Source organism: Melanaphis sacchari, unplaced genomic scaffold, assembly GCF_002803265.2.
Source record: "Melanaphis sacchari strain LSU unplaced genomic scaffold, SCAv2.0 Contig1_pilon_pilon, whole genome shotgun sequence".
NCBI classification, from domain to species: domain Eukaryota; kingdom Metazoa; phylum Arthropoda; class Insecta; order Hemiptera; family Aphididae; genus Melanaphis; species Melanaphis sacchari.
Window position 1 is genome coordinate 7,120,588 of NW_020270976.1, and position 22,774 is coordinate 7,143,361.

The window sequence follows — 22,774 nt, forward strand, 5'->3', positions numbered from 1 at the left end:
TTCTAAACCAGTTCAATATTAATTAAATTAGAGTAAATAAATAAACAATATTTAAAAAAAAATAAAATAAAAAAATCAGGTAATATGATCATAGGAGATAATTTAAATCATTTTTATGGTATAACAACTTTTATTGTAATAACAATTTACATCGTTATATTGGCATAAAATAATTACATTTTATAAATGATAATTTATTGTAAAGTTGTATTAAAAAACCAGTAATTGATAAAACTTTAAGAATTGCTATTAATACATTTTAATTGAAAAGCATTGTAATAATATAACTCTTGTAATACATATACTACCATTTTTAAAGGTAAAATAGTGAGTCCTATAAAACTGAGTTCTATAAAATCGTTTTCTATTAATTATCAGGTTATACAATCGAGTTATAATTTAAGCTGTATATAACACATAATAAAACAAGATAAATAATGGTTATTTTTCTTAGTTTTTGCTAATTTTTATAATCTTAACAATATAATTTAATAATTAGCATAATATTCTATAATATTATTGAGTATAATTATTAAAATTCAAATTAATTAATAAGTCAATATCAACGTAACTTAGAATCTAACCTAATCAAACTTAACATTTTGCAAAAAAAATAAAAATTATAAGCATAATGGCAATTTATAAAAAGTTTTTAGTCTTAATAATTAATAAAACAATTTTTTTTTTAAAGACAATAAAATAGCTAAAATTGAAAAAGGAAAAATCACGTTGATTACGTATTTATTTAAAGTATTATTTTATTAAACACTTAATACCAAAAAATATAATGCAGTATCCAATATTGATAGTCTATTATAATAGCAAATTAGATTTAATTTATTTTTAGATACTATTTTTCAATACTTTTCAAACTCATTACCATTTTTCAACTAACTTTTTTTTGTTCTTGTACTAATTCAAATTTGCTGCGATTTCGTCAAAAAACTAAGTTTTAACTTCAAATGCTCATAAACAAATATTAAAGTAATTTTTCATTAAACATTGAATTGAATGTTTTCATTTTCATTTTCAAAAAAAAATAATAAATATAATTTTCAAATTTTCGCACGCTTTTATTATTTGACTTTTATAATTATCTAAAACAGCTAATTGTTGTTTCATTTACTTAATTTGAATATTACTTGGATTTTTTTTTTCAAGACCATTTATCTTTAACTTTCTTCAAAATTGGTTGTTGAAAATGGAAAATATAAGCAAACGAAAACACTTCTCTTAATTTGTATTGGTGGAAGTATTGTCAGTGATAACCTTCAATGCTGGAATTGATATTAAACTCGTTTTGTTGAACATCTTATTTAAGTGTGAAAAAAAAGTTGAATATATAATAAATCTTAAACTCAGTCTGTATTGTAAACATATAATAAAAGTACAACTATTGTATTATCATTTTCTCTCCAAATGGAACTGTGAATTACAAAAACTTGATTAATTAATTTGAAACACGATTTGAATCATGATAAATCCGTCTATAACCCAATTAATAGCAGTGAAAAGTTTTAACTGTAGAAAAAAAGAGATTATAATTGTCTTTCCATTTGTTTCCTAAAAATTTCTTCATTTAAAATTAATTAATACCAATAATCACAGTTTTAATAAATCTGAAATGTTGAATTTAGGTATTGAGTTTGGCTGTAGATGATCTAGATTTTTCCTTTCCCACTTAACTATACTTATAATTACAATATTAGAAAGTTATGATGATATTTCATCAGGAACATCGAAAATAGCTTTTTAGTTAAACGCAGAGATTTTGGTATTAGTTTTTTTTTATTTTCATCAAATATTTTGTTATTTTAGAATTTGATCAATGATTATGAACATCACAAGTAACTGGCGTATTTAAAAAATAAAACAAAAAAAAAAAATTATTTTCAAAGTTTCTAAATAGTACGTATTTTCATTAAAATTAAATAATTACATTTTAAGGACCATATACATTTTATACATTTCTTGTTTTTACTGTATATAGCAAAGAGAGTTCCCGTTTTTTGTTTGTATAAATTTTAAAGTAAATTATTACTATTGATCACTAAGATTTTTTAAAAGAACTACTTTTGTAAATGTTGCATAATTTCTAAAATAAAAATATTTTGAATGTCCATCTAAACCAGTCATACAATGGAAAATATAACCTGTTAAAATAAGTCTAAATCTTAGAAAAAACCAGATAGTTTAATTTTTGTACAACATTTTTGAACGAACCTCATCATTGATTAAGTCTCATGTATGTATTAAACTTGAAAATTTAATGATAAATCATTGTGTACGAAAAAATATTCTGAAAGGAGATGATTTGTCAGTCTCTATTTCATAGGATATTTTATGATATATTTATATTAAAATAGGTAATATGCAGTCAGTTGAAATTAACTAATTATTTATTATATCATTAATTTGATAATACTCTATGTTATATTATTGTAATTAACTAATAAATAATTAAGTATATTGTAGAATGGTAAAAATGTTTGCGAACTGTGGTATAAAAAAATTACAATTAAACAAACAATTTTGAAAATGTCATTGTGCGTAGAAGAAATAACATACGTAGTACGCGTCAATGGCGGAAGTCTTTAAAAACAATATTTTTGAATTAAAACATTACAATTAAAATTGAAAACAAAAAAATTGCTAAATAAATATTTTTAACATCTATAAGTAGGTATTACCCAATTTTGAAAACGCCTAACCTATATATATTTTGGTATTATTTAGTTAAAAAGTTAAGAAAATTTTAAAGTACTTAATTTTTCATATACTCAATGTCTATGATCAATATTGCAGTCTGTGTCTGATATGAATAATTTTTCATGGTGTCTGTGTATATTTTATTTTACCGGAAATGTATAAAGAGGGCATGAATTATAATTAACGCATCGAATGTTCTATTTTATTCTTTTAAATTGTTTATCCTATCAGACTTTACGTAAACGACCAATTAATCCTCTCGGAATCTTGAAATATGTAGGTACTCCAAAATACAGAAAATTATACGTAGATTCCTGTTTTCTGTAATTTGTATGAGTGTATCTATATTTTTGGTTCATAATGAATACCTATTATCGTGCATAATAAGTAAATGTATGTTATATACATTAAGTATCAAGAATTAATCCTACTTAACTTATATATACGCGCGCGCGCGTGTGTGTAATGTGTATGCATGTTTTCAAAAAAAAAAAAAAATAAATAAAAATAAATACTTAAATGATTTAAGCTAAAACTCATTATTATGTACTCGGATATAGATTTTGCCAGATCCTTTAGTAAATTAACATTGATGTATATATTTACCATTTTATTAAAATAAGCTCGAAAACAAGTTTTTGTGCTCCTCTTTTTGATAAATAGTTGTTAAATATCTATTTATAAAATAGACTTTAATTGTTTAATTAACATTAAAAGCTAAAGGATTGCAATATTATTCATTAATCTTTCACTCGTATTAGTCGTATTTGTTTAGTTTTACTCCTACAATTTTAATTGGTAGTTTACTTAAATATATAAAAATATTCTTGTTTTTATTTTTTTAAACATTTTAAATTTATTGTATAATAAATTCACTTCATAAAAAATACCGGAAATTTTTTTTACAAATATACGTATATTTAATGCTATTAAAATGTGTATTATCTCGAATACGTGTATCGAGATCTTATAGATTTTCTTTTAAATATTGTTTCATGAAATGTAGTTTTCATTTTACAAATTTATCTTATTTTAAACTATAGTTAATGTAATTTGATGATAACGGTTAAGTAGTTTCATCTTAATTGTACTTAAAGAGTATCTTAATTATCATTATGTTTGCCAATTATACCTACTCCACGTATATTATCATCTTCATAATATAGTTTCCTTAATTAAGGATACTGCAGTATGTATAATAATCGTTTATGTAATGAAATATTCAGTGGATTCAATTTTTAATGTCTTACATAATATTTTCTAGAAGATAGGTATCTGTGTAATTTTGAATAACTTATAAAGTATAATATTATAATATTTAAAAATATAGGTACAAAGAAAATTCGTGTTTAATTAACACGTACCATTAATTAAAATTATACAATAATAATATTTTATTTTTCACAGTAACTCGAATAATCAAGGATTACAGGGATTTCAACAAAAGGACCAAATGGACGCCAAATCGAAAGATGACTCCAATATCAGCCTTACACTTCGTCTAATAATGCAAGGAAAGGTAAATATTGTATTTTGGGTTTATCTTCAGCATAACATTATTTATAATTTTAAAACAATATTATATGGTCTACAATAAATCTAGGGAGAGAATAAAGAATAAGAAACATAATAATTAATACTGTAATTTTCGATTTTGCCTTCCCCTCATGGTATTGAAGCCTTAAAAATAATGTAGTAAATAATCCATTTAGTATTATTATTACTTCCACTATTCTAAATAGTCTCATAAGTGAAACCATAATAGTATATTATACTTTTGTGAATAATATATATGTATAAACTATAAATGTATGTAAATATATAATGTTATACAAGGTGATCATTTAAATGTATACACACATTATTTCGAAAAGTCAAAAAAGTTCATAACCGAGGTACCCGCATAATGATTGTGTTCTATACCCCTAATCAAAACTATAAACTAATACTTATAGATATATAATTAATTATTTTTCCAAAAACATTTTTATGTTTCGCTATATTCTAAAAATATTCTGCTTCAACAAATTTAGTTAAAAATTATAATAAACTAAACAATAATTATTATAACATCATGTAAATATAATCGATGTAACGATTTAGATTTATTTTAGGATAAAAAGTCAAATATATATAATGGAAATGTTATTACTTATTAGATTAAAATCCCATGAGAGTATTTGACTACCACCTGACATCGCCTCGTTGCATAATTATTCTAACTATAACCGTGGATCAAAGTGAAGATGTGTCCAAAACAGAAAACCTTATAAATATTTATTATTTGACATATATATTATATACTACATTATATTATGTAGTTTCATGATATTATAGTAGACAAGTATTATAGTACAATTCGGTTTAATATACACGTACCTACACATGAATATCAGAAAAACAATTTGTATACACATACATGGTAATTCGCATATGTATATAGATTCAAGTTATCATTTAAGAGCTGTATGAAACGTTTCATTGATAATTTTTTTTTGTTTATATAAATATGAAGTTTCGTACTACAGAAAATCCAATAATTAATCAAACTTCCTGGAAAGTTACCTTGTTGTGGTTCAAGTTTTGAGTCAGTCATCTTTATATGTAGGTACATCATCATTGAGTAGTTTACTGTTATGAATATATTGTGTTAAATTGAATTCTATGATAAACTATTGAGAACAAAAATGCAACTGAATGGAAACGGATTGATAGAACATATTTATAAGGATATTTTATAATTTATTTATAATAATATAACTTATCAGCTTTGAGAATTATATAATATCTATAACAACTATACCTATTTATAAATATTTAGAGGAATTTCTAAGTACCTATCTACTGTTATTCATTCTTAAATTACAAAAGGATATATTTGTAAATATTCCAGTTTTTCCATAATTTTTTTTTAATATTTTCCCATTATTTTTTAAAAAGAACCAGGATATTTTTATGTATAACCCTTTTAGAGTCCCAACTAGATATAATCTGTTACTTGACTATTATTTCTTAGAATTTAAGATTGAACTATTTTTACTCAAAAAGAAATTAGAAACACTTACATGATAATACATTATTATTAATTAGTATATAAAAATTGTAAATTTATTCTATAATTCACATGCAAGATGTTGTAATTTTAATTTATTTGAAACTACGTAATCAATGAATATATTATGTAAAACTAATTGGAAAGTTAGTTAGAACTTTTTCAGGGTTATAAAAAAAAAATTTAAAAAGCCTTACAATTTTAATTCATTTTTATTTGATTACAATAAAAGCAATCTCCTATCAAATTTAAATCTAAGTATTTTAGTTCTTTATTAATATACAATAAGTAATATTTTTTTTTCTATAAAATAAAAATGGCAGTTTCGAGAACTTTAAAAAAATGATTATGATAAAATATTTCACATTAAATCTCCAAGGGATATAAAATAAATATTGTATACAAATACGTAAGAGAGTTTCATTTATTCATAAAAAAAACGTCAAAGTTTTATTTAAGTCAAACATACAACAATTCCTGCTTATATCAATAAGAAAGATTTAAATATATTTTCTGTTAAAGTAATTATTTTTTTAGTCTTACAAACATTTTACGTATAAATAAATAATAGTAATTAAATTATTCTTGTAAATGATAAGATACATTTTTTTTTTTTTTTTTTTTAATTAGAGAATCTTTAAAATCCATTAAAAACATTAAATTAATTATGTATTTTTGTTACAACGTTCTATAAGTGTAAAACACACAATAAAAACTTACTTATAAAGCTTTTTTTAATGCTATATTAAAACAGTTGGTTGAATAATAAAATCGTAAATAATAGTTGTAACATTATGAACATATTTTATATTGTCTACTCTAATTTTTAACTATAGTTTAATTCAATTACCAGATTGAATTTTGGAGTAATGTTACGTATTAACCTACCGAAAATATTCAAATTGACTGCATTAGACATTATACTTATTCATTAAAGATTCTAATATAATTTATTTTTCAGGAAGTTGGTAGTATAATAGGAAAAAAAGGAGAAATTGTCAAGCGGTTCAGAGAGGAGGTATGTATATAATTCATCTAACAATATTCCTTCCCGCGTGTCTGATTAATATGGACCATCCTAAAAGATATTAATCACAAGCTGATTTAAAAATGGGGTCATAGGATTGAGTCCATAAAGACCTCGAAGAATAGTGAAATTATACATTGTGCGAGAAACATTTCTGACAGTTTCATCCTTACACTGCAAAAGTATACATTTCTTTAATGTTGATCGAACTTAACGCTTTTCAACTGATGAATCTTTAAGCATTTCTTAAATAAGCTTTAGAAAATTAATCATAGCTAAATACAAACAAAAATTCGAAATAAGTAAAAACAATGAAACTTTTTTTAATGATTATAGTTAAAAGGCACAGTAACAATTTATGGCTTAAAATAAATAATTCGTTATTTAATTATGTATAATAAAACTAGACAATATGAGTTTTATTTAAATTATACTCTGCATAATATTTTCAAATTATTACTTAACTTAATAAAATTAATATGTAATATAATGTTTCTTAATCATTAGTTATATTTTGAATTAAAAAAATATGAACAATACTAAACTGTACCATAATGAGTAATTAGTATATGCGTCTGACGGCCAGAATTTGTATCCATATTTAATAAATAACAGGTATTTTTATTAATTGCTTTGATCAAAAATTATATTACATGTATTTTGTATAATTTAGGTTATTAATTTAATGTATGCAAGGTATAGCGTTTTAAAGCATTCAGTAGTTCAATAATATTACTTTATCAATGGAATAAAACAATTCTGAAGTTATTATATACATTTTTAGAATTACTTATTATTTGTTTTGTAATATTCTCAAAACCATTTTACATGAATAATTCTAGTATTCCATTGTTCAACAAAATCTTTCGCTGAAAACGTATGTAAAATACATACATAACCCTTTCCAACCTCCTAATAATTAAAATAAATAATACTTAAATATGAATTAAATTTACAATTAGCTGTTATCGTTATAATATTTATCATTGATTTTTTTTTTCAGTCTGGTGCCAAAATCAATATATCTGATGGCTCTTGTCCAGAAAGAATAGTTACCATATCAGGATCTACTGAAGCTATCTACAAAGCATTCTCTTTAATATGCACTAAAGTTGAAGAGGTAAGTTTTATCACGAATAGCATTAAGCTTGTTTGGATATTAATTATGTTTAGATGGCTAATATATCTGATACAGTATGACTATAAGTTGTTCATTATGTTATTGATCATTAATGTGCAAAAAAATTTAAGATAATATGTAATATAATATTGTTATTAGATTATATTAAAAAAGTTAAATTGTTTAATAAGGTTTTAAAAATTGTTTATCTTATATTTTAGAGATGAATCAAAGCCAAATATAATTAATATTTATTATATATTAAGAATGGTGTGTCAAAATAAAATTAAAATACTTTTTGATTTTCTAGTCTATTTTAAAGTTAAATTTTCTAACAACGTTCATTCTAAGCCATGTAATTATAAAATATATTTTAAATTAATATTATTTTAACCAGTATAGTATACTACTTATAGTTTGTATTAAAGCTTTTATACATTTTTTTTAAAACGTTCTGTGGCGTGAACAAGGACAAGCAATTTCTAAAAAAAATTTATATTCATTTTTAACTACGCAAACACCAAAGGCACTCACACAAAAATATTTAACAAGTCCAAATAATACATAATAATATCAGACGTTTTTAAGACAATTGTACGGCCATGGCGATGGCTATATTAGCATAAAAATTTTTTTTCATTCCGTGATAAAGATTGTCGGATAATTGGACTACTGGGAAAATATTCCCAAAAATGAAGAAAGCGACGAGTTAGGTTTTGAAATAAACAAATTAATTTTTTAATGGAATATTAAATATGTAAAAATAAACATTATCTATATTAATTTATACTACTTAATTTTGCGTAATAATTTTACATAATCCAATGAAACCTTCCTTAACGCGCACCTCTAAATAGTGAACACCTCTAAATAACAGACATTTTTATGAGTACGGGGACATTTTCATTACTTTCATATAGGAAAACCCCTAAATACCGAACACTCTAAATAACGGACACTTTTATGGCAATTTAATTTTGATTTTGACAATTTTTATCATTAATATAGAATAATCATGGAATGCCAATTTAATTTAATCTTACTACTATGTATAATAAAGTATTATACAATATTATAATTCATCTTATCCGACCATTATCGCGTTGATGAAGTATTTTTTCTAGATTATGTTCTGTGAAGTTATCCTACTCGTGTTTATTTGTGTTTGTGATTTCATCGTATTCCGACGTGTTAGGTTGGGTTACTATGCATTAAAGTCTTAACTAAGCTTAAATAACTGATTTTTTCAATAAATGTTAATTTTTATTTAGAATTATTTTTGTTTACATTTTTACTTATTTTTTCATACACAATACTTAATAATAATGTATACCATTAATGTTTGCATTAAAATAATACAAATGTATAACGTATTCAAATATCATTGTTATAAATATTATATGTATATTGTATACATATGATATAAATAATAAATGTTGTACATTTGTGATTATTAATTTCTCCGAGTTATTTTCAAGAATTTACCCCCCTCCATCCCCTGAATAGCGGACATCTCTAAATAACAGACAAAATTACGGTGACCAAGAATGTCCGGTATTTAGAGGTTTCACTATATATATTTTTAGACAAACAAGAATTGTATTTCCATCTTTATCATTCATTGTAAAATAAAAATATAATAAATCATTATCAAACATTGTTTCAGATGCTATCATTAAACTGAACTTGTTACATTAAAAAAAAAAAAAATTAACGGTATAGATAATATAAAATAGTATTATAGACAATATAACATGTTATTTCATTGTTTAAATATATTTAAAAATGAATAATTTGTATTTTGAATTTATAATATTGACTTATTTGAACTTGTTTGTTTTTTAACTATTAATTATTCAATACAACATGTTATATTATAACTACATTCATTTTTATATGATTTTTTTTTTTATTATGTGCATGTTGAACGATTCTATAGATAGGCTATTTTGTTTTATTTGGTATCTGGTTTAGTTTTTAATAGTTATAGTCGGATTCATGTCGTGTTCCTTGTGTCGCGTTTTGATTAGCTATTTTTTTTTACATTATTATTCGGTATAATCTACCGTGAACATTTCAAAGTTGGGATGAGCTCAACTTTTGGACATGACATGATATATGACGTAACTGTGAGTCTAACTTAAGTTGTATCCAATTAAAGTTTACTTTTAATAAAATTACTAACAAAACCTTAAAATATCGTTCTGTTCAATTTCTTGTCTATTATACCATTTTAATTCTTAAATGTTTTTATCCTTTTTAATTATAGTTTCATTGATCTATCAAAATAATAATTTGAATATAATTATTTATATTCAAATAGATCTAGTTTTTTTTATATAGTTAAATTTTTAAAAATAATACATTTAATAGCAGCATACTATCTTCAAAATAAATAAATAAGCTTTTTAAATTTAAATACAAACATTTTAAAGGCCTAATGTGGCGCGGTGGTTGGCCTCGGTCACTAATATGTTCCGAGGTCAAGCATCGATCGGCGTCGCTAGCTCTCGGATGGGTGACCACCCGAGTTCTTAGTGACGAATCCATGGTGCATACACATACATCCACGTGTTCCAACTCTATTAACCAAACCTCACAAACAAACCTTACACAAAATACCTACTGATCTTATACACAGCTAATGGCCTTCATTCCCAGGCTTAAATAAGATCAATAATAAAAATAAAAAAATTTTAAATTATAAATATTCAGTTATAGGTACTAAAAAAAATTTAATTTTCATATAATTTATAAGTACATTATTATTATTATTACAGTTTATTGAAATGCAAAATGGCAAAACTGGTGCAACAGCGATCGGAAAATGCGGTATGACCCTTCGGCTGATTGTTCCAGCATCACAGTGTGGATCTTTAATTGGGAAGGGTGGTAATAAAATCAAAGAAATTAGGGAAGCTACAGGAGCACAGATACAAGTAGCTTCAGATGTACTTCCTCAATCTACAGAGAGAGCGGTTACATTAACTGGTACAAGGGACTCAATAACGCAATGTATATTTCACATTTGTGCAGTTATGGTGGAAGTGAGTGCATTAAAAAAAAAAAAAAAAAAAAAAAAAAAAAAAAACTGAAACAGTTATAATACATATTATATATTTATTTTTAACATATACTCTATGAATAATAATAATAATTATTATAACGAATAATAAAATGATATACAATATATAGTTTTCTTTTTTATCCGATCATAAATTTTAAAAAACAAAGCTAGGTAATTATTCATAGAAATAAAAATGTATATTATTAAAACATCTCAATCATTTTTAGTTGTTTTAAATTTTATCTATAATTTAATGATTTAAATATCTAATTCTATTTCAGTCACCTCCCAAAGGCGTTACAATACCGTATCGTGCTAAACCTCAGATGGGTGCACCAGTCATTCTAGCTGGAGGACAAGCATTTACTTTAGCAAGTGCAGGATCCGCGGGAGGTTGTGATGTAGGCACCATGATGGTAGGTGGTGGCCCGTATAACGCCCCAATGCTTATGGTTCCTCCATCACCTGGTGCAGCAGCAAGTCTAGGCTTAATTGATCCACTGGACTACCCCCTGCTTAAAAATGCGTTTGGGCCTTCACAAGTATAATTTTTTATTCAAAATATACATATATCAATTTAAAAATATATAACTTATTTAATTAATGTATTTTAGTTGGGGAAATTGACTGGAAATCCGTTAGCTGGTCTTGCGGCACTTGGACTTGGAAGCTTGGGAGGACCTGCAAATTCATTTAATCCAGCTGGTAAGTTAGTAATTAAGTTTAAAATTATTTGATAAAGTATGATCTATTAAATATATACTTTTAAAGCATTAGCGGCATTAGCTGGTAGCCAGTTGAGATCTAATGGTTCTGGAGCCAATATTAACAGTAGATCTGGAAGCAGTCAACAAACTCATGAAATGACTGTACCGAATGACTTAATTGGGTGCATTATTGGCAAAGGAGGTACTAAAATCGCTGAAATTAGGTGCGTATTTCATTTTGTTGGTTTTTATTTGTAACTTACGATTGATTTTATGATTCCAGGCAAATCAGTGGAGCAATGATACGGATCTCAAACTGTGAAGACCGTGAAGGAAGTGCCAGCACAGATAGGACCATAACGATAACTGGAAATCCTGACTCAGTGGCTTTAGCTCAGTACTTAATCAATATGAGGTGAGTACCTAGTATTTAGAATATAGCATGAATACAACTACTACTCGTTTGCCATACCTTTTGGCAGGGGCACACTTTCGCTTTTGCGTTCTCGTTCGGCTTTTTATTTTTTTTCGGTAGCGATTCTGGGTCAAAATGGACAATAGGGGCTTGCGTTAATATACAGTAGTGTGCACTTGAAAGCTGTCAAGAATTATAAAGTTGTTAAATATCAGCAGTTTTCAGCTGACCCAGAATATATAGATGTGGAATACAGAGCCCGGCTTTAAAGCTGGTAGGCGTTCAATTAGAATTGGCTGCACTGTTACAGCGTGGTTATTTGCAGTCAAAATTTTATGCAGCTTATTAATTGAATCATGTAAGCCATTAATCCGTTTGAGGCATCGTCGCTGTGATTAAATTTCACTGTATCTAATGCAACTTCGCAATGCGGTGAATATATATTAGATGTATAAATGTATAATAGCAGTTGATTGAATTTATGTAATGTTTTAATGAAATGCGAAATTTAGAAAACAAATAAAACATAATTGTATTTAAAATGTATAATCAAAACTACAAATTAGAATTTTATTAACATTTAACGAGACACATATAAACAATAAGTACATAATTTTACATCAAATTCTTTTTCACGTATTATTTAATTATTGTTTTACTTACATTACACATGCCATTCCGAATTATGCATTTACATCCAAAGACATTCAATATCGACCTACTTCGTTAATTAATATTATTTAGTTAAGTAACTTAATGAAATACAAAATAATTTTTAATTAAAACAAATAATATGCATATAATATATTATATACATTAAAAAGATATTTTAAATTCTCATAATACATGTAAAATAGTTCATAATAAAATCCATTTATATTTAATGCGAAATAATTTAAAAATTAGGAGTTAATGACTGCAGATTATAAAATAAAAATTTTTAACTTATAATTTTAGCATAATAATATTTTTAGCGCTTGAGAAAAATCTTGATTAGGAGTAAAGGATATCAAGCTGTTATACTGTTTGACAAGAGAGAACATTGATAAAGAAAGGAAAAGGTATAATTTTGGCCCAAAATTTGCATTTATATTATAATTAATAAAGTCTAAACAAAAATATATTTATTTTAATTTCCTTCAGTTATCTTAATAGAATTCTATATTATAGCGAAGATCCAATAAAAATTTTTCTTCGTAGTCTAAATGACAAATGTATGCCAGTTTACTTAACTGAATACAACTCTTGGCAATTATCTTTTAATATTAAAATCTTAGTAAAAATTATGCACATAGCCTTTCATAAACTATTTTTTTTAAAGTCGATTTCCATTTATATCCATAGTAGAAAAAGTAGAAATCTATATAATATTGGACCATTTTTACTTTACTAGATACTTCTAATTTTTTATAGATAAAATAATGTATTTTGATATGGTTAAAATTATAATGAAGTCAACATTTGGCATTCGGATATTGTTTTTATGGTAGGTACAGCTTTATTAGCAAATTCCACCAATATCGTGGTAGAATGAGGAACTTGGCATTCGGATACCTACCTTAAATAGTATTTTCTTCGATTTTTCAATTTATTTTTATTAATCTTAGAAGCTTTAAGTGAAAATAATTCCATTATTAATTTTTCAAAACCACTAAAGTTAAAGAATAGGGTAAAGACTAATTATTTAACAGTACATCTAGAAATAGCGAGATAATTCATTTTCTAATTTCGCTTAGAAAATTAAAACAGATATTGATTTTTATATGAAGCTACCACTGATAAATCACAATTAATTTTTTTCCAATGACACGTTTAGATCTGACCACGAGATCGCTCACTTGCAAGTCGCTACACTCTTTCGGATGGTTTAAAATGAAAACAAAAGATATTTTGCTTTGCAAAATCATTTCGTTTTAGAAAAAAAACAATTTGAAAAGTTTTCTGAATGTTTTGTTGTGTTTGGGTTCACTTTGGACTTACTCATGCAATATACAAGATACGATATAGTGTTTAGAAATAACGAAATTAACTATTTAGGCAGTACCCTTAAAATAATAAGCTTTAAATGGCTATTACTTCTCAACTAAATCTGACTAAAAATGTTGACTTAACCATCGTTTTCAGTATACAAAAATACATAATTTTCAAAAAAAAAGAGAATTCGAAATAAAGAAAATATAAATCTTGTATTCTATTCAGTAGTTTATATTGATCATTATATTGTAGTGTCTGATTTTTGTTTAGATCGTAATCAAATACAGCATTAGTTATATATATACAGTGGTGCAGCCAGAGCTCGGAAACAGCTATCGGTTATAACATTAAGTCTATTTTATTTAAAACCAGTTTTCCAGAATGTGTTTACTACTATAAGACGTAATATTCTTATACTTTTTATACATAAAAACTGATAGTTTTTTTTTAAATATTTTAGTCAAAAAATAAAATAAAATAAACTACAGATAGTATATAATCTAAAAAATCCTTCTCCTAATCATACACTGGCTGAACCACTGATTGTTGGTCTCTAAAATATTTCAACAGGGACTGGAACTGAACCGTAAAAAAATAGTATTAAAAACGAAACTTTAATCCTATCAATATCGTATGTATTGTCTATTTGAATTTGTCTTACAAATTTAAAACATAATTAATTAGCGTTTAGCAGAATCAATTTTGTGTTTTTAGTTTTAATACTAGAATGGATTAACCTATTACCCAACATAAAAAATAATATTTTCAATATTATAATTTGAAAATGATCATAATATACTCAAAAATATCATAAGAAAATCAACAGGAATTATCATTACCTTTGAATTTGATAATAGGTTAATTCACTATCTATTATTAAAACTCACAATACACAATATTAGTTAAATAATTATTAGACTGAGAAAACACATACGGGTGTAATCAAAAAATGAAATTGTAAACAATATATTTTGTGAATAAATATTTTTTATTTTAATTTAATTCCTTTATAAATAAAAATACTCCTTACTTTGATCACTTATCTTAATACAGCTCGTGATATTACTAATAATAATAAAATATACATACGTGTTATATTTTGTACTTAAAATCAAAATAATAGCACATAGGTATATAAATTAAGTTTTTATTTTGTACAAGAACATAATATTATCTTACCTATTATAAAGGTAATTAATATTTTAAATTTTACATTCATATAAGATATGTAATTTTGTTGTATAACTTTTAATGAAATAGATAAAAGTTTAGATGGTTAATATTAACATTAACATTAACTAAAACTTTGATTTTTTTATTTTAAAAACAAAATATAATATGACATGCTATAGCTTATTTTTCGACGAACCGAAAGCTATGTACCTGGTTCCAGTCCCTGAATTTTTAACAAAAATTTATATCACTGTTCTTAATATATTTGTTCTTGTTTTTGTTTTTTTTTTATATTTACTTACATGTCATATCATAATGATAAAACGATTTTTATTTTTTATTCTACCGATATTATTTTTATTTTTATTTTTTATTACTTTCCTCCCCACCGCCATTCCTCGACCTCAACCATAGCTTGGAAATACAGCGCGCATCAATGTTGCAATCGGAAATCCAACACCACCATCACCATCACCTCCTTCACCACCAACAACATCACCAGCAACAACAACAGCAACAACAGCAGCAGCAACAACAACAGCAGCAACAACAGCAGCAACAGCAACAGCTAATATTGCCACCGCACCAGTACCCGTTCCCTGTTCACCATATGCTCGTTACATGCAACACCACGAACACCACCACCACCTCGGCCACGAATGTTCACCAGACCGCCAACCCATTGCCAGCTACCCACCCGCACCACCAACAGCAGTACACGACCGCCGCTGACATATTACCCGTCCAGCACCATTTCCACGGTCCCGCGGTAGCCGCACTGCTATCCCCTCAGCCGACCGTCGCCAAACACAAAACAGATCGCATCAAGTTCACCCCGTACTGATGTTATGATATTAAAAAATAATAAACAAAAAAACCTAATAATAAATCGTAACAATATAATATAGTAACTACTACCACCTGGGTGGTAACTTAACCAACCACAACTACCGTCGAAAGACTGTACCTATACGATAATTTGGCCCTTATTACACATGGACCGATCGGCGCCCACTGCAACCCACTACACACTAAAAAAAAAAAAAACGTATAAACTGTCTAGTCAGTCCAAAAATAATGTACCAAACGATTGCGACAACCTACAGTCAATCATGTCACTTTGAAAATCCTATAATATAACGATCGGTTCTGAAATCGGAATCCTTTAAAAATATTTAAATCAGATTCACGCTGGAACCCTCATTCCAATATTTTAGAAACCTAAATCAATACTTATTTGATCTTATAAGAACCTAACTGAAACTGTGAGAAATCCTATGATATCTATAGTCTCTGTCTTATACTCGATTCACGTGTATGTTGAGGCGAAGGGACGGACGGAACCTTGTCACTTACGTATCGTATAGTTAAGTATTATAGAAATATATGAAAATATCATGACTATTGATATACTATTACTGAGAAAGATGGTAGTGCAATTATACCCCAAATATTATAGATCTATCATCAAATGTTTTTTACATTTCTCAAATATCTGATGTAAAATTGTCCGTATACAATTAATTTTATTATTACATTATTATCAGCAAATCTTTTTTAAACAAAATAAATTGCGTTCAACTATGTTACAGAAGAGGCTTGAAAATTTTGCAATCAATATATGTATGTGTGTATCTGTATGTGTGTGTTTGTTCCAGCGCATTAACTGTATTCGTGAAAAAGAAACGTTCACGGGGGGGAGGGGTGGTTGAAATTCGTTACTACGTTATATTTATTAGTTTTTTTCAATCATTCAAGTTTATATTAAGAAAATCATAAACTTAATTGCAATTCTTTATTAATCATACATATTTCTACTTAATTTAATTTGTTATTATATTCAAAATGTTAAGTGCCTTATACTCAGCCATTCATTAAACCGTATTAATTTTGTATAAAATATATATAGACCAAATTTTTAACCATTTAAATTTATTGTATATTTTTTCTATCATTTATTTTATATCAAAATATTTATGTGATCTAAATATAATGCTCACTTAAATTAATTATAAATATAATTTAATTATGTATTTATTGTTTAAGTTCAAACGATTTAAAGCCCGTCTTGTTGTTTTTATGTCATACAATAATGTTAATATTATGTTATGTTATAAGTTTATAGTTTAATAATTTTGTAGACGATAGTAGTACTTATAAATTTTGTTAATACAATATGTATTTCAGAATATTTTAATATTCGTGATAATATAAATTTAAACATGTTTACAATTACCTACAGGTTTTTTTCTTATTATCAGTTATTATTTATCATCTTTTACATTTTATTAGACCATTTGATGTGCATGGAACGAAAACTCTATTGAATTAAATCAACAAATATATGCATGAAACTATATTATAATATTACATAAATAGTTTTATCATAAAGTTAAGTTGTTTTTCTTTTATTCTTATTTTGATTAGCGTATTACTCAGCATGTGTGTTCAGCAAAAAAAAAAAAAAAATCATTTAATTTTGAAACCAATTGAAACTTGTATTTGAACGTTTATCAAGGTCAGTAAACTCGGCATTTTATCAAGATATTGTAGATATTAATAACGCTATATTTTATACTAAACAATTTGACGTGTTTGTTGATCGTCGATCTTGTGTATACTTTTATTTATTACATGTGATCTTATTTGTTACCAGGATATCTATGGAGACTGCTGGACTAGCCTTGCCTGGTTATCATTACGTATCACCTAATCACATTGTCAAGTCACCAATTCATTAAATCAATGTACAAAAGAGGTAAGAAAACAATTCATGAAATGAAAAAGATACCCAAAGATTCTATCTTATAAAGTTAGGTTTAACAATAAATTGAATAAATGCCAGTATGTGTGGTTTTTTACCGCTATAAATTTTTAAATTTAAATTTTAACCAACCTTAATCGATTTTAGTCTATAAAATACAAGCAATATATTTATTTTTTTTTATTTCAGTTTTTATGTTGCATAGTATATTTATTTTTATCTAAAGATAAAAAAATATTAGGAGCAAAGAACACAGCAAGAGGGTTAAAAATTGAACAATTTTCGGGAATATATTATAGTGTTAACTAAGTACTTACATTCCAAAAAGCCCATTTTAGACCATTCAGCTGAAATATAACTTATGAAAACGTTGTTTAAATAGCACATTAATAGTCTGATTGTTAAACTATGTACCTATGTAAACGTAATAATTATTAAATATTATAATTTTATTTATCTTTACATACATATTTTAATTTAACAATTATGACTTATTGTTAGAGCTAAGATTTTTTTAAGTAGCCTCACGTTGAAGTATATTATAAATAGCTATTCTAAAAAATTATATATTTACATGTGAATTTAAATATTAATATATTATAAATAATAATTAAAAAATCAATATTAAAGATAATCAAATATTTTTCTATTTTCTAATCAGACGGCACTCTGGGTATGCAATTCAATGGCATCCGTATCTTTCAATATTAATAGTTTTAAATAATACATAATTTGTTCAAATACTTATAGGTAGTTACAAAGTCCACAAAATATATTAGTTTATGAGAAAATCTTTAATTAAAATTATGAGTGTTTATTTTCATAATCAAAACATTTTCAAATTAATAATATTATAAATTTTATTTAAGTAGCTTTTAATTTTTTAATAGTTTTTTAACATTCATAATAATATATTATATTAAAAACTTAATTAACCAAATTAAAAATTCACTAGAAAACTAAACAAGTAAACATTGGTTTTAAATCATTTAAGATAGTTAAAATATTTCTATTATTTTTAGAGCAAAAGTGAATTATTTCACTAGGTAATTATATATTTTATTTGAAACAATAAAATAATTGAAAAAGTATTCTACTATACTTGAAAAATATTATAAAATCTGTATATTATGCCGTACATAACATATAAATTTGGTACGCAATCACGTTGCAGCCAAATAATTATTATATAGGTAATCTGAATTCATTGACGAAATGTATAGTTATAAAATGTTTATTTCACATATTTTATACTAGATGAAAAATATTGAACTTATGTTAAATTAATTATTTTTAAGATCAGTTATTCAACACTTGGGCATTGGAAATGTAAAATGATAACGAACATCAAAAATAAGGTATTAAATATTTATCCAACGATGATGATAAACATTTTCAGATTTTCCTGTATTAATAGGTTATGAACTTATAATTAATCTTTTGTATTATTATCATAGTTATTGTTTATTTAACTTTAGTATTCATATTTAATGTTTCGTTTTATTTTTATTTTTAACTTATTATTAGCGTTAATGTTTTCAATGTTAATATAAAATAATTATTATTAGTTAAGTATGCGCGTTATAACTATTATAACTGTTCATGTTTATTTTTTGAATTGTATTGTTTGTTTAGTGTTCAATTGGTTAATTTCTAAGTTGTTATTTTTTTTTTCCATTCATACATTTTGTTGCTTATATTTTGAAATCGTACCAAATGTTTTACACAATTGAAAATTAGTTAAAAGACAAATAGGCACTAAACTTTAAATTGTTTTTGTGTGTCAATAGAATCGGTAATTTTTATTTTTGCTGTCAAAATGCATTTTTACATTAATTGTCAGATTAAGCAATACCTACAATAAAATAGGTTAATATAAAATGTATAATAATATAATATTCTATAGTAATCGTATACAGGGTGAGTCGGATAATAGTTTAGAATGTATCCAATTATAAGGACACTATAACTAAATCCAACTGAGTATACATGTATTAATATAGGGTAAAAACGATTTGGTACCTAATTTGGATTTTTTGGGCAATGGTCAATAATTTTTTGTCCAGTCTCAATGCCAAATAACATTAGTGCTATTCAGTTACTATGTAAGTTCTACCGTCCCACCCTGTATAGTTTTCTATAATATAATTATGTTAACTTCGAAATATTGATTTCTGATCTACTATTAAACTCCTGTATATTATAAGTTAACAAATCCACAATAATCAATATTTTTTAGTATACACGACTTAAGATATTATGTTGTATTCTTAGCTTGCCTATGTTTTTTAATTAAAATGATTGGCATAACAAATTAATATAGAGCCAAAAAAAAAGTCATAATAATAATAAATTTAAAAAACAAGCCATCTTTACTGGCTAATTTGTGAAAATATGTGCCAAATATCAAAATTATATATATATATATTTATATATATATATAATATTTTAAGATGTAGCAATAATAAATAATATATTATATTTTATGAAAATTATGAATTAATGACCACACTGGCGTTAGTACATATATTATATACGAATAAATATAATATTTTCCAATAGATCAATTTTGTTAGAAGCTTTAAATATAAACGCTATTCAAGTATAGCTCTCTTAGACGCACTCTATTCATTAGAATAATAGCATTACGCTAAATATAAATTAAAAATTTTTCTTTTTTATATATTATTTTTTAAAACAAGTTTATAAAGACACCAAAGTCTTATCAATATGAGGTACGTAAATTATACACTGTGTCAAAACTCAAAGGACAAAGGCGAAAGGGTATGCCACCGGGGGCAAATAAAAGGTTAGTGAAAATAAATACAAACTTATCGTCAATGTATATTCTTGGCGCACACAATTTTTTTTATCTTCAATGCAAGTTATGTTTTATTTTATTTTTCATTCAAATTATATAAATGTAGTAATTAAAAGTATTTTTTGTAATGTATTCTTGTAGTTTAATATATATTTTTTTTTCATAAATTAAAAACAAATAAAGTGTGATATAATTATTAGTCAGGGACGCATAAACTTTGGTATCTTGACCCATAGTTCGATGAACGCGAAATGCAGCACATATTATATTTTAATAGATTTTCATACAGAATAATTTTGACAACATTGTAACAAATAGCATGAAATTTCTAATAATCGTAATAAACATTTAAAAAATTTAAATAATTTTATCTAACTTCTAAAATTTAGAATATTTTAACAATAATAATAATATCGTTTATTATCATAAACATTAGAGACAATCATGATTTTTTATTTTAGATATTACATTAAATTTTTTGTAGCCACATAGAAAATTTAAAAAAAAAAAACATATTTAATTCGCAATATTTAATGAAAAACTGGTTCACAATCAACAACATTTTTGGGCGTAAACAATTGTCATCTGAACAGTAACCGTTAATAAAATATACGCAAATGCATAATTTTTTTTTTATTTTTTTTTAAATGTTTATGTACAAGATAATATATGCATTTTATATTTATAAACATTTATAAACCTATTTAAAATAAATTAAGCGCGTGCTAAAAAATAATAATAATAATAATAAAATTTTTTGTGAAACACAAAAAGGGTAAGAATTGTTTTTATAATATGTATAAATAGATGTATACATATTTGTTTTGTTTGATCTCATTAAATTAATTACAAAAAAAAAAAAAAAAAATAATATTCACACAGAAATGTAAGAGAAGTTATTATTTTATAATTATTAGTTTTGTTATTAAATATTGATTTCAACAAAATAAAATAAAACCATATTTGAGAATTTAACATATCCCAAACAGAACCCAATTGAGTGATGACGATTATCACAAATAAATAGCATATCGCGTATACCAGCATATCCATTTTCCGCACACGACCATATCATAACGAATCGAGTGAATTTGATTTTTTTTTTCTTATTTGTTTTGTGTCCTGATCTGATCAATCTGCCGCTGTCTAAATGGTTTTTAGGAATCAAAAATTAAATTTGAAAACTTACGGATCACTGTTACTTGATGCTGGCATCAAGCAGCTAACAATACGATGGTTTATAGGATTATTGTAAACCCAATTATTTTATCACCAAAACATTATTTATTATTGTATTATTATTATAATTAGTACTGTTAACCACCTATTAACCATAATTATTAGATTTTATTGATTGTATACCTAGTTATTTTAGTTAGACACTTAAGTTTTACTGTTTAGGGATATTTACGTTAATCCAGTAGTCTAAGTATTATTGTCATTATAACTCCTAAAATTTGGTTTTTCTATCCTTTCATAAAAACTCTCTCTTTCTTTCTCCCTCTCTCTTTCTCTCCCCTCTCTCTATCCCTTACCCCGTCTCGCTCAGTCTCTCTCACGCTCTCTCACTCTCTCTCTCTCTCTCTCTCTCTCTCTCTCTCTCTCTCTCTCTCTATCTATCTATCTCTCTATCATTCCCTCTCTTTCTCTCTCTCCTTTTTCCCTCATTCTCTCTTATAATAATGATATGAATACCTTAAAACTAATTTACACGTCTTACATTTAAAAAAATTATATATTTATTATTAAATATTGTGAATTACGATTTCAATATTGTCACTACTATTATAATATTATAGTATTTAGTCTCTAGTCAAGTTTACCATTTAATCCGTAGTATTTTGACAATGCTAAAATATAAGCTATTGTATTTTAACTTTGTTTGTTCGATATTGTATATCGCAGGGTTTAAAAAAATAACAATTATTATGCTTACACAGTTGTA

The 22,774-nt window shown here is 25.2% G+C and overlaps 1 protein-coding gene across 5 annotated transcripts in view; it reads left to right on the plus strand.

Moving 5' to 3' along the window:
- Window positions 1–19,450, plus strand: part of LOC112593117 (poly(rC)-binding protein 2) — a 39,780-nt gene extending 20,330 nt beyond the window's left edge. For 2 of the 5 annotated variants that reach the window (XM_025337405.1, XM_025337406.1), the window contains exons 3-11: window positions 4,117–4,228; window positions 6,723–6,779; window positions 7,792–7,908; window positions 10,689–10,955; window positions 11,257–11,517; window positions 11,590–11,680; window positions 11,747–11,906; window positions 11,966–12,097; window positions 15,659–16,293. In XM_025337405.1, the coding sequence (XP_025193190.1) occupies window positions 4,163–4,228; window positions 6,723–6,779; window positions 7,792–7,908; window positions 10,689–10,955; window positions 11,257–11,517; window positions 11,590–11,680; window positions 11,747–11,906; window positions 11,966–12,097; window positions 15,659–16,088 (1,581 nt within the window). In that variant the 5' untranslated portion in view covers window positions 4,117–4,162 and the 3' untranslated portion in view covers window positions 16,089–16,293. Of the gene's footprint in view, window positions 1–4,116; window positions 4,229–6,722; window positions 6,780–7,791; window positions 7,909–10,688; window positions 10,956–11,256; window positions 11,518–11,589; window positions 11,681–11,746; window positions 11,907–11,965; window positions 12,098–15,658; window positions 16,294–16,836; window positions 17,135–17,900; window positions 18,003–19,306 lie in introns of those variants that run through there. The other 3 variants (XM_025337409.1, XM_025337408.1, XM_025337407.1) reach the window with 3 other exon arrangements.
- The last annotated feature ends 3,324 nt before the right edge of the window (window positions 19,451–22,774 follow it).